A 15893-nucleotide genomic window follows, 5' to 3' on the forward strand; every position below is an offset into this window, starting at 1 on the left:
CACTTCTGTACCGGAAACAAATTCCTTGCGTGTAACATACTTGGCCAAATAAAGGTGATTATTATTATTATTATTATGTTGGTGAAGTTGTTGCAACTCTGCCTGTTTGAGCAGCTGTTTGAGGAGACGCTCCTATGGGTCGAATGAGAGGAAAGGGACAAATTACCATATGGGTCATATCGGTTGGAGGAGGAGTTGTATGCTGGAGCTCAAAAAGACAATAAATGCATAAGTAAGCAGAAGGTAAACTGAGATATTTTTCAAATGATATCAAATTACATATTTTTTCTGTGTACCTATCAGTAATGTACTAAAATACACTCAAGTGTTATTAGAATACATTTTATGACAAGCTGACAAAGACAAACTGCACTACAAGCTTAATTACCCAAAACCCATTCTGAAATGACAGGTCTCCAAAAAGCAAGCAGGCTGATAAACAGAAGCTGGTGATTATGGAAAATTATTGGTGACTTGCGATTTGACATGAAATACTGATTTAAAGTTATTTACAAGCTTTTACCAGCAAGTAGGAATATAACAGAGACTCTTGGGTGTTATGTGGGTTAGTCCAGAAAGCCAAGCCTTGATCCCAGCAGTCCTGTCACAAAATAAACCTCAGACTGTGACTCTCTCTTCCCCTCACATGGTTTAATGTTGTTACCGTTTACAGACAAAACTTAAAAACAACCTCCATCTCTATTCCTGCCTCACAACACCTGGGGCCAAATGTATAAATGATGCGTACACACAAAAACTATGCGTATGCCTTTTCCCACACATAAACTGGTATGTATAAAAACAGAATGTGTGCACCTCATGGGTACTTCTGACCATGCATACACCCGGACTGAGTAGGTGTGAAAGTGAAGTAAAAAATAAGTTTTAATATGAACTTAAGCAATGTTGTAGAGCCAAAATTTCTCCAGAACAATTTGAGAGACTCATGAAGTCCTACAGAAAACATTTACATCAAGTTATACTAAAGGTGGTTTCAGCTGTTACTGAATTATATGGGCTACTTTTATTTTCCCACCCGGTTTCTGAATGATGGTTTACTTTTGGGAAACACTGACCACATATTGAAATCTGAGGTTATTTTATTTGTATATAGAAGTTGGTGAGGTCCACACAATTGTTTTTTAGCCCCTGATGAATGGGGGTGTACTTTTTTTTTACTATGACTGTAAAAACAAGGACTGGAGGTGGAGAAACTGGTAACTGGTATGAATCCTGTGTGACTGAGACTGAAGCCTTTTGCACCTTGATTCTGTCAGTGGTACAGTACAAATGCTGAAAAGATGGTTGAAAACTTGGATTCTTTTATTTTAAAAAAGGAGGGGGCATATCCTTACAAATGCTTAAGAAATTCATAGCCAGACTCCTTTGCGCTGTCTTCTGTTTTTTCAACCATCTGAGGACAGAAATTACTCCAGCAACAGATGTGCCCATAACTATTTGTGAACTATTTTGTGTTTTATTTGAGCATTATTGTCTTAGCTTTAATCTGTCAAAAATGAAAACAGGAAATCAGGGCCGTACAGCTTCAGTGTCGTACATTTTCACACCTAATCACAAAAGCACACAGGTTCAGACTGTTTTGGTCCAGATATTTAATCTCACTAAATAGCTTTTTTTTTTCATTAGTTTGTTGAGTGTACACCAATAATCTGTTGATCATGTTTTCTTTTCGTCTTGTTTCACTCAGAGCCAAGAAGAAGACCAAGCCCTTGAACCTTAAGATCCACAGCAGCGTGGGCAGCTGTGAGAATCTGCCCACGCAGCGCTCGCCCCTTCACAATGAGCGATCTCTGCGATCCTTCTTCTTCCCCTCCTTCATCCCCTCCACGCCTCCTGTCCATGCTGAAACACCCTCTGCAAGTAAGTGATCTCTTTTTTTGTTGTTAATGAGCTCACACTCGAGCATTTATGAAATGAGTTTTTTGATGCCTTTAATATATCTTTTTCAGATTCTAGCTCCTCTGACATCTGCTTATGTAGTTCTCAGACAGTGTCTCGTTTCTGGGACGTCATGTGTTGTGATTGTTCCTAGCTTTGCAACAGTTGTCTAATATTAGTTTTCAACTTTGTAGCATTGACTTGCCTTGACATCTGCACATAACCAAACTAAGTTCTCCACTTCACTGGTTCTATTAGGCAGATTGTAGCTGAAAGAATTCAAAAGAGATGTTTAATTCTCAGCACAGGCTTTATTTTGAGCTCAGTTCCAATACAATACAACAGGAGATCATATGCACTGGACTTGGAAACACAATGATTATTCCTATTTTATAACCTTCTTATCCTAAGTAATGCATCTCATCCTCATTTCTCATCAGTGTGGACATTACACAGTTGATCTTACATAGGAACATGGAGGCTAACTGTGTGTCCCCTCTCATCCTAAAGCCTATGCTCACATCTGTTTCTGCTTAAACGTCTCATGTGATACTGCTGTCCCATACATTTAGCTGACAGATAACATCAATCACAGCCACTGTTGCAATGACAACAATTTGCCCCAGGACTAAATGTCCTCATGAGGAGAGAGATGTTTTGGTCTGACAAGCCAAATTTCATCTTTTCCTTTGACTGAACCACTAGCAGTACAATGTAAAGGATAAAAAAAAGGGACAATCAAAGGTATTAGAAAATCAGCAAACATCCACACTAATAAACATGAGCTCCTATAATCATTCTTAACACCTCAATTTGTTTTACTAAAAACACACTTAAGTACAGCCCTGTTGGAAAATGCCACAAATGAACAATCAGGCCATGCCATAATGACCAGACGTGGTGTGTGGCCGCACCCTGTCAGACTTATTAGCTGATGCATTAACGGCATAGTGTGGAAGTCATTAGACTCAGGAGGAAATTGGGAAAGGCAGAGAAATAGGAAATAACTGAGGTAGTGTCAAGAAAGGATTGATGAATGGTCGTCACTTAGTGTTGTGACTAGTTGTAGACCTTGAGTAACTGCTGTGTGAGGCCCGGAGGGGCATATCTGTCAGCAGAGGCACGTCATGGAATAATCACACACCATATGCATGAGAGGACAGAGAAACAAGGATGTACTTGATTGAAAAAAATGCAGCTGTTGAGATTTTTTAAAAAGCTTCCCTGCAGAGATCAAGTTGAACTCATGCATGTGTATTAAGAGTAAGTGAACCGTTACACTGTGGAAGGTTGAGTTTTCAGCACCACTTTATAGTAAGGTTGTAATAAGGTACTCTGCACAGAGGGTTCATATGTATTAATAAATGTCATTATCAGTAGTTAATCATTTATTTACTAGTGCTTTATAGAGCAAAACCACAGCTCAAAGTAGCTGTTTCATCTGGGATCTTCTGGAAAAGTGTAGCAAAAATATACCACAAATGTTTTTGTTAACAGATTATTAATAGTTACAATTTGTGACTTGATGGATTGTAAAAAGACCCTTAATTTATTAACGTTTATAATAACCAAAGACCTGCTTTTTTTCTGTTGGACTTGATGTTAATTACCGTTTAACATTTACAACTGCAGATTCTGTAGTCAATAACCTTTGAGTGCATTGATTATTAATGATCCATCAGCCAGAGAGGTTTCTCACAATTTGACAACCCAAACGATTTTCTAAATAATGGTGTATAGCTGACCTTTAAAGCATGAGCACATTATTTTTAACCGCTTAAGAATCATTACTTACTCTTACAGACTCTAATAAAAGGTGGTTTGTTATTAGGTTTGTTACTGTACTTGAGCCATAAGATGCCCTTCCACCAGGCTGAACAGTCGATTTGGGAAGAAGTGATTGTAGTTCCTTTATGTTCTGAAGGTTTGATGACACATTTGTGCTTCTCACCATAGTTTATGATGCCTGGTATTCATACCAACACTATGGCTTTCAAGGCAAAAAGAACTGCTGTCAGATTTCAAATTCAGTTTTTTAAAATTGTCACTGAAGTTTGTTTGCTTCACCTGATTTGGGTTGCATTTTGACTTAGAGTGTCTCTGAAGTGTCTCATAAGAGCTATTTTGTGTGCATCTCAGTCGAAACAAACCAAGCCGGCGCCATGAACTGCGCTGCTAATGTCACAGTTGTCACAGTTGTTGTTGAGTCGGAAAGGCATCTTGACATTTTCATGAAGGTCGTTTATCACCTGCTAAAGTCAGAGTCACTCTTTTGCCTGTTAACCAAATGTCACAGTATAGACAAGATGTGGATTGGTCCCGCACCTTCACGTCTTGGTTTCATGTATAAAATGTGGTGTTCTGAGAGGAAAATGTGGATCCTACGCTGCTGGATTTGACCTGAAGGTAGGTCAGCACAGTTCACATCTTCAGCAACATGATGCATAGACAGACGTACATAAACAACACTGTATGCTTGGACATTAGAATTCACCACTTTTTTATGTGGAAATGTTTTACTCTCCTTTAAGCATCAGGTACAGATAGAAAGTCTGGTGTGTAAATCTAAATGTTAAACATTTAAAGCCATGATATTTGATCACAAAGCTGTAAATAATGATCACAAGCCTACAGTCATTCCCAATCAAGCCATCTCCCAAGTCTCCACCTGTACATGTGTGGGAGCGCGTACTGACAACCCACTGAGCTGGAGCGTCCAAGTTAACAGCGTCTGCTCCAGGCTATAGGAGAGATAGTTCTTCTTACGTAGATGGAGAGTTTCAGGAGTTAGAGGAAGTGCATGTTGCTTTTTTTAATCCTGCTGTACTAGAAAGTTTTGTTGGACACAGTGAGGATCACAGCTTGGTTTGGAAACCTCCCTGTATTCCTAAAATTCAAGATCAGCCATCCGCTGTAGACAGCTCTGAAGGTTGGAGGAGTCGTACCTGTTCATAGGCTCCTCCAGGCTTTCTGGGAGGATTCAGTGGGCACACTTCTTATTCATGTGATTTCTCTTTGTGTGTTCCATTTGCTTTGACAATATTAATGCGTTAATAATAGATTTTTTGGAATTAGAGAAAGAAAATGCAATGATATATCTGGAGAGTACTTGTCTGAATAGAGCTTAGCACTATAACAATAGAAGAAATTTTGTTCACTGTACTTGTAGTTGATTGGATAAAGATAAAATGAAAAGCTGTTTTTCCTGTGGACCTGCTCAGTTGCAATGTAAGTCTCCATGTCTTATTTTTAGGAATGGCATACGTGTCTGTTTCTGTGCGAATGCTCATGTGCGTGTATAGACAGGCATGTGTGTGTGCCCGGTCAGCCAAGCTAAACATCCGTTCTGAGTCTATGTTTAGGATTACGATATCACTGCCATCTCACTTCAGGATCCTTCGGCCAACAGCTTTAACACTGTGTAGTCACTGGAATCAAAAGACATGGAGGAGCCACAAGACTGGCCGTGGTGACCAAACACGGTCTGCTCGGGATGAGTCAGTGCCCAGTCAAAGCTGAAACGTCAGTGCCTTCCCAGGAGTTTGTTTGGCTTTTAAAATATGTGTACTGTTTGTGATAGTCTGGTTATGATGTGATACATTGCATAAAGAATTCACACCATTGTACCTTTGCTCAGGTGATCTCGGATGTGCACAGTGGTTGGGTTTTGGAGGGAGGATGCAGATGGCTGATACTGGGAGCTGATGTTCAGTCTATATATAAGATAAGGTTGGCATTGTTGTCTGACATCTCTCTGGCCTTGTCAAAAACCTCTCCTATATTCACTCATCAACTTCTCCCAGTGTATCAAAACACTTTAGAATGAGCAGTAAATTGAGATTTCAGGCAGTTATTGTATAAATCATTGTCATTTTGTGTCATCATCAGTGACAGGTGTAGTGTACGGGATATGGACTCTGCTATTTCTTTTCCATTATGGGAATTTTTGCAGATAGTATATGATGCATAAATGTCACACAGCTCCAATATGTGTCCCACTAAGCCATGCAATTGGGCTAACTTGCACAACAGCAGGACCCTAGAGGTGTCTCACCCAATTATTGATGTCATTTATTACAGCTGTGCTTTAATGACATACCAGAATGTCTGCTGTGAGCAAGGTCTATTAGTAGATAAAGTCCTGTGACCTCACATTATCACAAGCAGAGCTCTGATGAGCCAAAAACACCACCTGTGAGGGTGGATGTGGCCTTTAATTTTACCTCTTTATCTCTTTGCTTAGTAGCCTGCATTTACTCTGATTCTAGGCTCATAAAAGGAATTCAGGAAAGAAAGGCTTTTAACCTGGACCATGAAATGAACGAACAGGGTCTCGCCTGCAAAAAGGGAAGTGATTTCATGCACATACAAGCTAAAGTCTAGAGACAATGGACATTTGAGTGGCTGTGGACTGGACTTGCGTCAGTATTTTGCTTATATTTATGTAGCCACAATAGAAGTTTTAAAAACTAATTTTACTTTTTCCAAACAAGGACAACATCCTGTTGTTTTTGTTGTTCTCCCTCATGGTCAACTTTGAATGATAAATATTCCGATTCAGTGTTTTTTTCTTTTGCTCCAGGTGTTATGACAAATAATTGTTTGTCCAGTGTGAACAGTTATGGTGGCCACAGAGAGACATTTTCCATGGACGGCTCACCTCTAGTGCCTCAGGCTTTCTGAGCTTACACACCCCAACTTGTGATGATGTCTTATGTTCATTTGCGGTACCAATCCTGGGATTCAATCGACACACACACCTGCAGCAAAACCGCTGTGTGTGTGAGAGAGAGAAAGATGGAGAAAGAGAGTGTGTGTGGGAGTCTGAGTGTGTGCTTGTGGATCTAAATAACTTACAGTAAATGTTCTTCATTTTCTCTATGCACAACATGCATTGTTAATTTCTGCACATGTTCTGATGACATCATCCACTCTCCCTAACCTCCCATAGATGCCCTGCAGTTGCGTCACAGATACCCTAGCAACCAAAAGTGGCACCACAATTGAGGTTCTTTGAGAATTGGCAAACAAATAATGGGTAAATTTAACACCGTGTGTGGAAAATGAGCTATTTCTACAAAGATGCACAGTTTTATGCAAAAGGTAGTCATTCAGCCATAGTATCACACGTTGAATGTTGACGTACTGACTCATCCATGGAGAGCCACATGTTTGTATCGTTAAGAAATCTTTTTTTTGTTTTCAGTTAGAAACTATAAAACTCTTAATGCGCTTTCTACTCTATATACAGTATTTGTAATGTCTTGTTCACTTGTAATTGTGCAGTGTGAACCAGTAATCAAAATGCATCTGTCAGCCTTTCAACTATAGCTTAGACCAAAAAGATTTTTTTTTTATCTTAGCTCTGATGAAAAAATATATTTACTTCCACAATGTGATGCATTTTTTCCTATAAACCAGAACAATTTGATCTAATAGAATGACCTGTGTTGTTAAAAAATGTGTAATGATTTTATTTACACCTTTTCTGCAGCATCAAGTAAACAAATCCTGTTTCCTTGAATTAAATGTTTTGCTGGTGTGACTTAAAATACTTTCTAGCACAGCACTCTTGCATTAAGTTCTCACTTCACTCCAGCTAATGAAACCCTGCAGAGGAGGTCATAAACACCAGTCAATAAGGAGGTGGCCTGGTCAATAGTTACTATGTTGGTTCCTAGAACAAGCATTAGAAACAGTATCAGAGGAGCATTTGTGGATGCTGTGACGCAATTGTATCTATACTGAAATACTGTTTTTGTTGGAAAACCTTCCTTGTTCTCACTGTGAACTTTGCAAACTCTGCACCCAGCAACATTGGAATAGTCTTTAGCCTCTGATAACCTTTGAGCTGTAACAGTTAATCTGAGCAAACTATTATCATAGCCAACTTGACAGCAGGGACGTGTGACAAAGCAACAGATTTTAATAACATTTAACTCACCATCAAAGCTATTTTCTACAGCATAGACGTTAGAAGTGTTCATACTGTTTGGTCATGATGCATTGAATGTTGCATGCACATTTGAGCTTCCCATCTGTCTGCATCAGTAAAGCATCCTTCCAATCCATTTTAGGATCTTTATATGACCATTTTTTCAATTTGATATAAAAAAAAAAGCTCATAGAAGACCTAAAAGCCTGGTCGAAACACAGCCCATTAAGAGACAGTGAACGCTGGTAGCTATATTTGCTAAAACATTTAGTTGTTTGTCATCAGTGTTGCTCAAGAGCTATGGGCCTCTGCTACATCTGCCAGAGGGACCATTGCCAAGCCCTGCGTAGCGTCAGATTGGCCTCTCCACCAAAACCTGCTCTCTTTGTCGGTCGGTTTACTCGTCTGCGTGCTCCAAGCCATTTGAGTTCTCCGACTGAGGAAATCTCTACCGAGCCATTAGGCCTCCAGGCATCATCTGTCCTCCTGTCCCTCCTCCCCTCTGTCTCACTGGCACACTTTAACTGCCACTCTTAAAAAACTCCCACTTTGTATAAAGTTGTGTGGAGATACTCATTTCATCCAAGGTAATTGCTATTTTTCCAGCACTATGATTGCTATTGTCAGATATCACAGGGATTTTGTGTATGCAAGTTACTTGTAAATGTGTGTGTGCTCTTGCTCGTCAAAGATGACAGCACAATATTCTGCAAAAAGGCTGATTGGCGTGTAGCTGTTGCCATAGCAACTGTGGAACCTGGCTTTGTTTTTTTGTTCATCCGAGTTTTTTTTCTCACACAGGGACAGGGAAGAAAACTCTCCAGTCTATTTCCACCCTTCTCCTAGTTCATTTCTTGCTGCCGCTGCAAACAAGTACTTGTTCGGTTGTCTTTACTCACCCTGTAAAAAGTCTCATTAAAAACAAGGTTTGAGAACAATTGTGCAGGAGCTCACATTGCTCATATAACACTCATGCTATAATGCAGCATGTTGTGCAGCAAACGCCCACACGTTTTGTACAGTCCTGTTCACTTCTGCTGCTCTGCACAGTCTGCAGCATGGAGTCAGTCTCAGGCTTCAGCTTCTCACTCTTGTGTTGTTTTGTGCTGAATTTGTTTGGTATTCCCATCTTACGCTATTTATTATCTCTTAATGATATTGTGCCACTTATGGCGTTGGTTTGATTGAAGCTTTTATCCAAACCACCAAACTGCTGCACTCTGCCCGTTGAGCTGTCGGACCTTTATGATTCTGATCATGATGAGAGTCGGCGTGGGTGAAATGACTTGGTGACAGTGCTAACACTCAGAATGAATAGAATTTGTGTTTTTTCTTGTTGTACCGTCTGAATCTTGTTCTTTTTTTATCTGTCATACACGCCACTCTTTTCCCTTTTACCCACAGGAAAAATTTCTCCTCCATGGGGAATTAGCGCTCAGTCAATCACTTGGAGAAGCATCTCAGTCTAACGTCAACTAAACTATATTTGGCTCTAAATAGGCTCCTAGACTCGAGTAGTTTCTTCATCTCTGCACACACACACACACGTCCTGTTCTGTTTAACCCACACACAAACAGAAACATATATTCTGTCATTTTTCAGTGTAGTTACATTTCTCTGACCCCCCCCCCCACACACACACACAAACACACACGTGTGCATAGTCAACCCTGTGGCCTGCTGTTTGTCATGTGACTTGCCAGTGGAGGAGAGAAAAGGAGGAAGGCCTCGGCTTAATTAGGCTGAGGCCAATCCGAAAAGATGGAGGAGGACACTGTTGTCTGGCGCCTTGGGGTTTCTCAGTTACTTCAGGCTCATCTGTCTCACACACACACACACACACACAGACATATGTTTTTTGTTAATTTCTCATGTGGATTTTACATTGATTTAAATTTTCTGGAGATTTTCCTAACCCTAACCAAAACCATTACTTGCCTTACCCTGACCCAACATCTAACCTTTAACCATCACACTAAAATTCGATGATTTACATGGTGGGGGGCAGCATATGGTCCCCACAAAGGAGGCAAGGCTGACAGTGGGAGTAATACCAGGCATGTATGCACACATGCATACGTTCACTTAGAAACTACCTGCATTGATTTTTTATATCCCAAGGTTTTCATGGTTTTACCTTGTTTATATGACTGGATACTTATATAAGATGTATATGTACGTCCACATGCACACACACACATGTGCTTTACTCACCAGTTTCGTTTCTCTTTCATGTAATGCCAAACAGAATATTTTGATTAAGTTAGATTTATTTATGGATTTGTTAAATACACCAGTCCAACATGCTCCCAGGCTGTTGAAGTTCTAATTGAGAGCAAAAAGTAAATAGTGAGTCTGAGGTTGTTTTCCTAAGATTCCCTCGTGTTAGGGAGGCAATGTGAATCCACCAAGGAAGTGGCGAACTCTGCCGTCACCGTTAAATGCTGCTTCAAAGGCCATTTCCCACAGAGAAGGTGCACATTTAAACCCTTGTCACAAAACACCTGCACACAAATACTGCATGTCTGAAGATTTCTGTCATTTCTCAGACTTTTTTATATGACTGGCAAGTGTGCGAGCGTGCTTCCTCAGGCAACACATACGATAATTTGGAATTGTCACCATACACACAGTGATGATCAGGCCTGACCACGCTGCCGACAAGTCCAGTCATCTGCCAGTCGCCAACAAGAAGCAGATGATGTCATTTCCCCCTCTGTATTGAGTTATCAAGTTGATTAAGTATAACTGAGCAATGCGTCGGAGTGCAAAGAGAAGACACCAAGCCTCTAGAGAGACTGAAGGAGGAGGAAGGGCGTTTCAGAAACCAGGAAATGCTGTACACTAGTGGGCCCATGAGATTAGCATTGTCAGTGACTGACGATTACTCAGTGCCTTGTAATCAGTTAGTAAGACTGATTGTGGCCCTTGTCAAATGAAAAATGTGACAACTGGGAGGGGTAGAATAGTTTTAGAAAATCAGACTAAGTTGTTATTTTACATTACATGCCCCAGGCTAAATTCGGATAGACCCAGTGGTGTCCAGCCTTGGTTCATAGCTGTGGTTCTGGCAAAGTAAGAATACAAATGCCGCTCCAAACAATACATAATTAATGGAAACCACCACATGTTAAAGTTAAGGGCTATAACTCACACGACATTATTTTATGTGAGACAACTAACACCGTAGATAGTTTACTACTAAAAAAAGATAGTTTTGAATGCAGTTGCCCTTCAGGCTATGTTCAGGCTAACCACATTAGTCGGTAGGTATTTTCTATTTTAGCTATCTACAGTAAAAAGCTTGTACGACTGAAACCATCACTGCCAACTTTAGATTATGAGTGGAGCTCCTTCTTTCTTTTAGATTTGTCTGTTTGGCTCTACCCCATGAGGTTAAAGTCAGTGAGAGTACTTCTGCCACCACTTTCTGAAACCAGTTTCATCTGACTACTCCAATTTCTGAGTCATTCAAGACTCATCTAGGAGGAACATTGGCATCTCAACAACAAATCTTAATGTCTTTTCTGATCAATTCTACTAAAAATACAATGAAGCACCTGTGAATATGAAAACTGGCATCATCAAATCCATAGATGATTCATTCTTTTTGCACAATATTGTGAGATTTCTGTCTGAAACCAACTCAGAGCTCTTTCTCCTTCCAGCTTAATTGAAGTGATCCTCATATACACAGGTGCCCACCTTGGCCCACAGTGCCATTTTCAAGGTATTAGGAGTTTGATGCATTGAGGAATGAACTTTTTTGTTTTTTTTGTTTGCTTACTGTTTATTCTCATAATTCCCTGATTTATTTTTGATCTCTTTCACCCACACACACAGAAAATCTCAAGTGCTCTCTTCTCCCATCTTCCAGCATTCATTTCCATCTTAAAAACAACACAATACTCGTAAATAACTTGGCATAAAGGTCTTTAGGAAATTACTCAATTATTACATATTTGACTCCTGAGACCCCTTTTCCTCCTCTCCTCTGTATGTTTTTTCATTTCAAATGCACACACACACGCACACTTTCCAATCAAAACTGGAAGTGACAAGAAAATGCAAAAGATGAGAGATGGTACAGAGAATATACATGTCTAATCTGTATGTTTCATTGTGTTTGTTCTTTAAACCAAGTATGATCGTTCCCTAAACTTTGCTGTGAGTGCCCGAGTTGCTATGAGCAGATATTGTATCAAGAGGAAAAACAAGCAAAATACATTGTTAGTTAATGTTTCACAGATAAATTCACAAAAATATTTTCTGATAGATGCAGTATGGACATACTCTACATAAACAAATAATTAAAGGAAGTGCATTATAAAGACAGTTCAGCCTGCAGAGCATTTACATCAGTCAACAATAAAGACTATATGAGGTAACATCCAGTAAAAGCCAGCTCTTTCTAATGCACTCTGTCAGGCCCTGGGCTGAAAACAGAATTAAAATGTCAAAGTCCTGTCCAAACTGCCCGTTTGAATCGTTTGCATGTTTCGGTCTAGAGATCTGTCTCTTGATAAGGCTACTTTTGTGCTACCTGTATTCCATTGTGAGGAACTCTCGCTTCAAAAGGGTTTCACAACAAAAACCTTTTGCTTGGTCCATTAGTGCTTGCAGTGACTGAGCAAACCATTACATTTATGTGCCACCTCTTAATACCAGGTGAGAATGGCAGCCTACGCTGCATGTCCTGTGAAGGTGGCTCGATGTGGCGGATATCCATAGTACACTCTGATGATGTGCTGGCTGCCAATAATTTAATAACAAAACAGGAATGCTGAAAAATGCTGACAAAGTCATAGGTCATTCCGGAAATTGCATCATGCAAGGTCTTGTTAGTGTTTTATTTTAAATTTCTGCAGAAACTCCACATGGCTTGTTTAGTTTATATCCTGTTATACTTTGGACATTTTAGAGATGAATAAATACAGTGAACCAAAACAAAACATGGAACAGGAAGCAGCATCAATAGAAGCCAACAGTCTTTGAAATGCTGCTTAAAAGAATATTTCACAGATTTCCCAATGTACTCCTAAAACAATGCCAGAGAAAAACCAGTGGAGGTCTCTACGTTTAATACAGAAAAAGTCCACACTGACCTGAAGCATGAAAGATAAGATGCTGATGTTTTTAATATTTATGGAGAAACACACATCTCATTTACAGTGATGAGCTGACAGTGAGTCATGACTAATGGCATACATGAAATGCAAACAGCTGATTAAGTCTGTCACCAAAATGTCAATTTGTTGCTACCAAATCAGGCCATATGTGCTAAATGAATGTTTAACGCAAGACATTTAGTTGATTCTGAAGCACGTTCTGTCCGTGTTACCATGTAACTAAAAAAAAGGAGAATCATAATGACCTTTCCTCTCTCCTGTCTCCTTCTGTGCAGACACTCTCTCAGTGCCTCGCTGGTCCCCGCAGATTCCCCGAAGAGATCTGGGAAACTCAATAAAACACAGGTAAGCCTAAAGAAGTGTTTGGGTGAGTGTGTACCTCGAGTTTGCCACTCGTACGTCTTTGATAAAATTCCATTTCAATTAAAAAGTGTTCTTGTATACGTCATTGTCTTTGTGTGTCTTTTTCTTTCACCCTGTTTGACTTGAAATGCTAGCGATCTAAAAAGTAAAACAATATTGTATTAGTTGTGGGATCTTAGCAACCTCCAGAACGTGGGTGTTTTGCTTGCTGAAAGTCAGCAAAGTGGAAAGAGAACCTGTAAGCCCCATGATATGGAACCAAACTGAGCAATTCATAGAACTGTTATTTGAAGATTAAGGCTGGTTTTAAGAGACATTCCACTTCAACAATCTCTATGACGTGTCAATTTCTATATATTTAACATTTACTCTCGACCTCATTGTTATCCTGTTAGGACAAGTGCCTTTGCACAGCTGTGGTACATTGCACCAGTTTGGTTTTAGGGCTTCCTCTGTGCTGTAAGAATGTTTCTGTGTGTTGAATCTGCTCTTATTGTTATCGCTCATTTTTGACAGCAGAGTCCACTAACAATCTGTTAGGGGTTGGATGGAGTTGTATCATTCAGCTGAGGCAAAGCAGCGGCCCAATAAATAGATTTGGATTCTGTCAAGCTACATCACTCACCTGCCATTACCCAGCCTGCCGCACTACTGGCACACAGCCGTCGCCATCAGTAAATATAGCCAATAATTTATTGTTGCTGCAGAGCACATTTTGGATTTGTTTGGTTGAGAAGTGACTGTGTTGGACTCTTTAAGGGTGGCACAAGCCTCCACGCTCCCATCACTCTGAGTTATTGTTGTATTGATATAAACCTCGTGGCCTTTGTCTTGCGCTGCACAGCAACTCTGTGAGATGTTCATTCGCACCCTGAAAAATGAAAATAAAATGGGCCCAAATTAAATCAACAGGTGAGCTTAGGAAGATAAACACATTTACAGAAGTAGCTTCTTCAGGCACCTATTACTCTCACAGAAAGGTTATGCAAAGAATATGAAGCCACCTTTAGCGAAAGCTGTCTGTCATAATGAGAGAGTGTTGTAACAGTAAAAGGTCAGAGACAGTGCTCTTGTCACGGTGAGCCACAGCTCCTAGCTGTCATAGAGATATGCAGTAAGCTGAAAGTGATGTGGTGGCTTGTTAAAATGTCCTTATCTCACTCACTCTTCTTTGCCTGCAGGTTTTCCACCAAGTACTGGATGTCCCAGACATGCATAGTATGTGGAAAGGGAATGTTGTTTGGACTGAAATGTAAAAACTGCAAGTAGGTATCAAAACTGGAACACTATGTGTTTTACATACCACTCAATGGTGGCCGTGATTTGTGTCTGCTCACACACATTTACTGATGTGTCTTTCTTTATTTGTGCTTCTCTTTGGCCTTTCCCTTTTCTATTTTGATTGTTTATCTATGTGGCACACATTTACAAACCCTTTTGTTTTTATCTCACTTGAATAAATTAGCAATTTGCAGCTCTCGTCTGTTTTATCACATGTTCATGATCCCACTTGCATAGGTTTCATCGCTGTGTAAACGAACTAAAATAATAATAGCAACAGTACAAACACTAACCAAATCCCCTGTCCTTTTGTATGCACTCAGGCTGAAGTGCCACAACAAATGCACCAAAGAAGCCCCACCTTGCCATTTACTGATCATACAGCGAGGCGGACGAGAATCCCTCAAAGGTATTTTTCATGCAACATTTCCCTTCCTTCCCCTTTCAAGTAATTTTAATTTTCCACTGTGGCGACCAGTATGATGTCATTTACAGTGTTGAGTTCAGTTACATTACAGTTACTAATACCACTCTCTGTCACTTCAGCACTTTAGGAGTTTTCAGTCTCTCTAGAAGTTTGATGTAGGCTTGAATGGTTAATAACTTGATGTGTTCAGTTTGCAAAGGCAAAGTAAATTTTCATCTGGGGTCATTTGCACAAATTTGACCGCTGGATTGTTTGTGCAGTCTAGAACGTGGGCGTTTTGCCTGCTGAAAGTCAGTGAGATGGAATAAGAAGCTGTAATCCTCCTCATATACAACCAGCTGAGCACAGATGTAATTTATAGAGCTGTTATATGAAGATTAAGGCAGGTTTTACTGTGAGAGAAATTCCATTATTCCATCCAGCAATTTCTATGACATGCCAATTTACATATTTCTAATGTTTACCCCTGATCTCATTGTTATCCTGTTAAGATAAGTGCATTTGCCTAGCTGGTACACAATGCACCATTTTGGTTTTAGGGCCTGTGCTGTAAGAGCAACCCTTATTGTCACTTCATCATTCATATTTGACAGCAGAGTGCATTAAAAATCCACTAAAATCCATCAGGGGTTGCCCAAACAATCATTATTACAGACTATACAGATGTTAGCTGCAAGCTTAATAGAAACACCAGGTGTGTTTGTGACTGTGGAAGTGTGCCTGTGTGTGTTTGCTTGGCAGCTCGCAGAAACCCCAGCTCTTTGTGTCATTTCTATTCGGTCTCTCTCCCTTTTCCTCTCATCTGTAAGTTTATGAAGAAGGTTCATAAAGCCTCAGGGTACGCATAAATTTTTCATG

General features: G+C 40.0%; 1 protein-coding gene across 4 annotated transcripts in view; it reads left to right on the forward strand.

The window, feature by feature from the left end:
• ksr2 (kinase suppressor of ras 2) overlaps positions 1–15893 on the forward strand; it is a 102355-nt gene that overhangs the window by 48721 nt on the left and 37741 nt on the right. For all 4 annotated transcript variants that reach the window (XM_020598245.1, XM_020598244.1, XM_020598246.1 and 1 more), the window contains 4 exons: positions 1709–1881; positions 13240–13309; positions 14509–14592; positions 14932–15017. In XM_020598245.1, coding sequence (XP_020453901.1) covers positions 1709–1881; positions 13240–13309; positions 14509–14592; positions 14932–15017 — 413 coding nt within the window. The remainder of the gene's footprint in view (positions 1–1708; positions 1882–13239; positions 13310–14508; positions 14593–14931; positions 15018–15893) is intronic.

Source organism: Monopterus albus, unplaced genomic scaffold (genome assembly GCF_001952655.1).
Source record: "Monopterus albus unplaced genomic scaffold, M_albus_1.0 scaffold37.1, whole genome shotgun sequence".
Classification (NCBI taxonomy): Eukaryota; Metazoa; Chordata; class Actinopteri; order Synbranchiformes; family Synbranchidae; genus Monopterus; species Monopterus albus.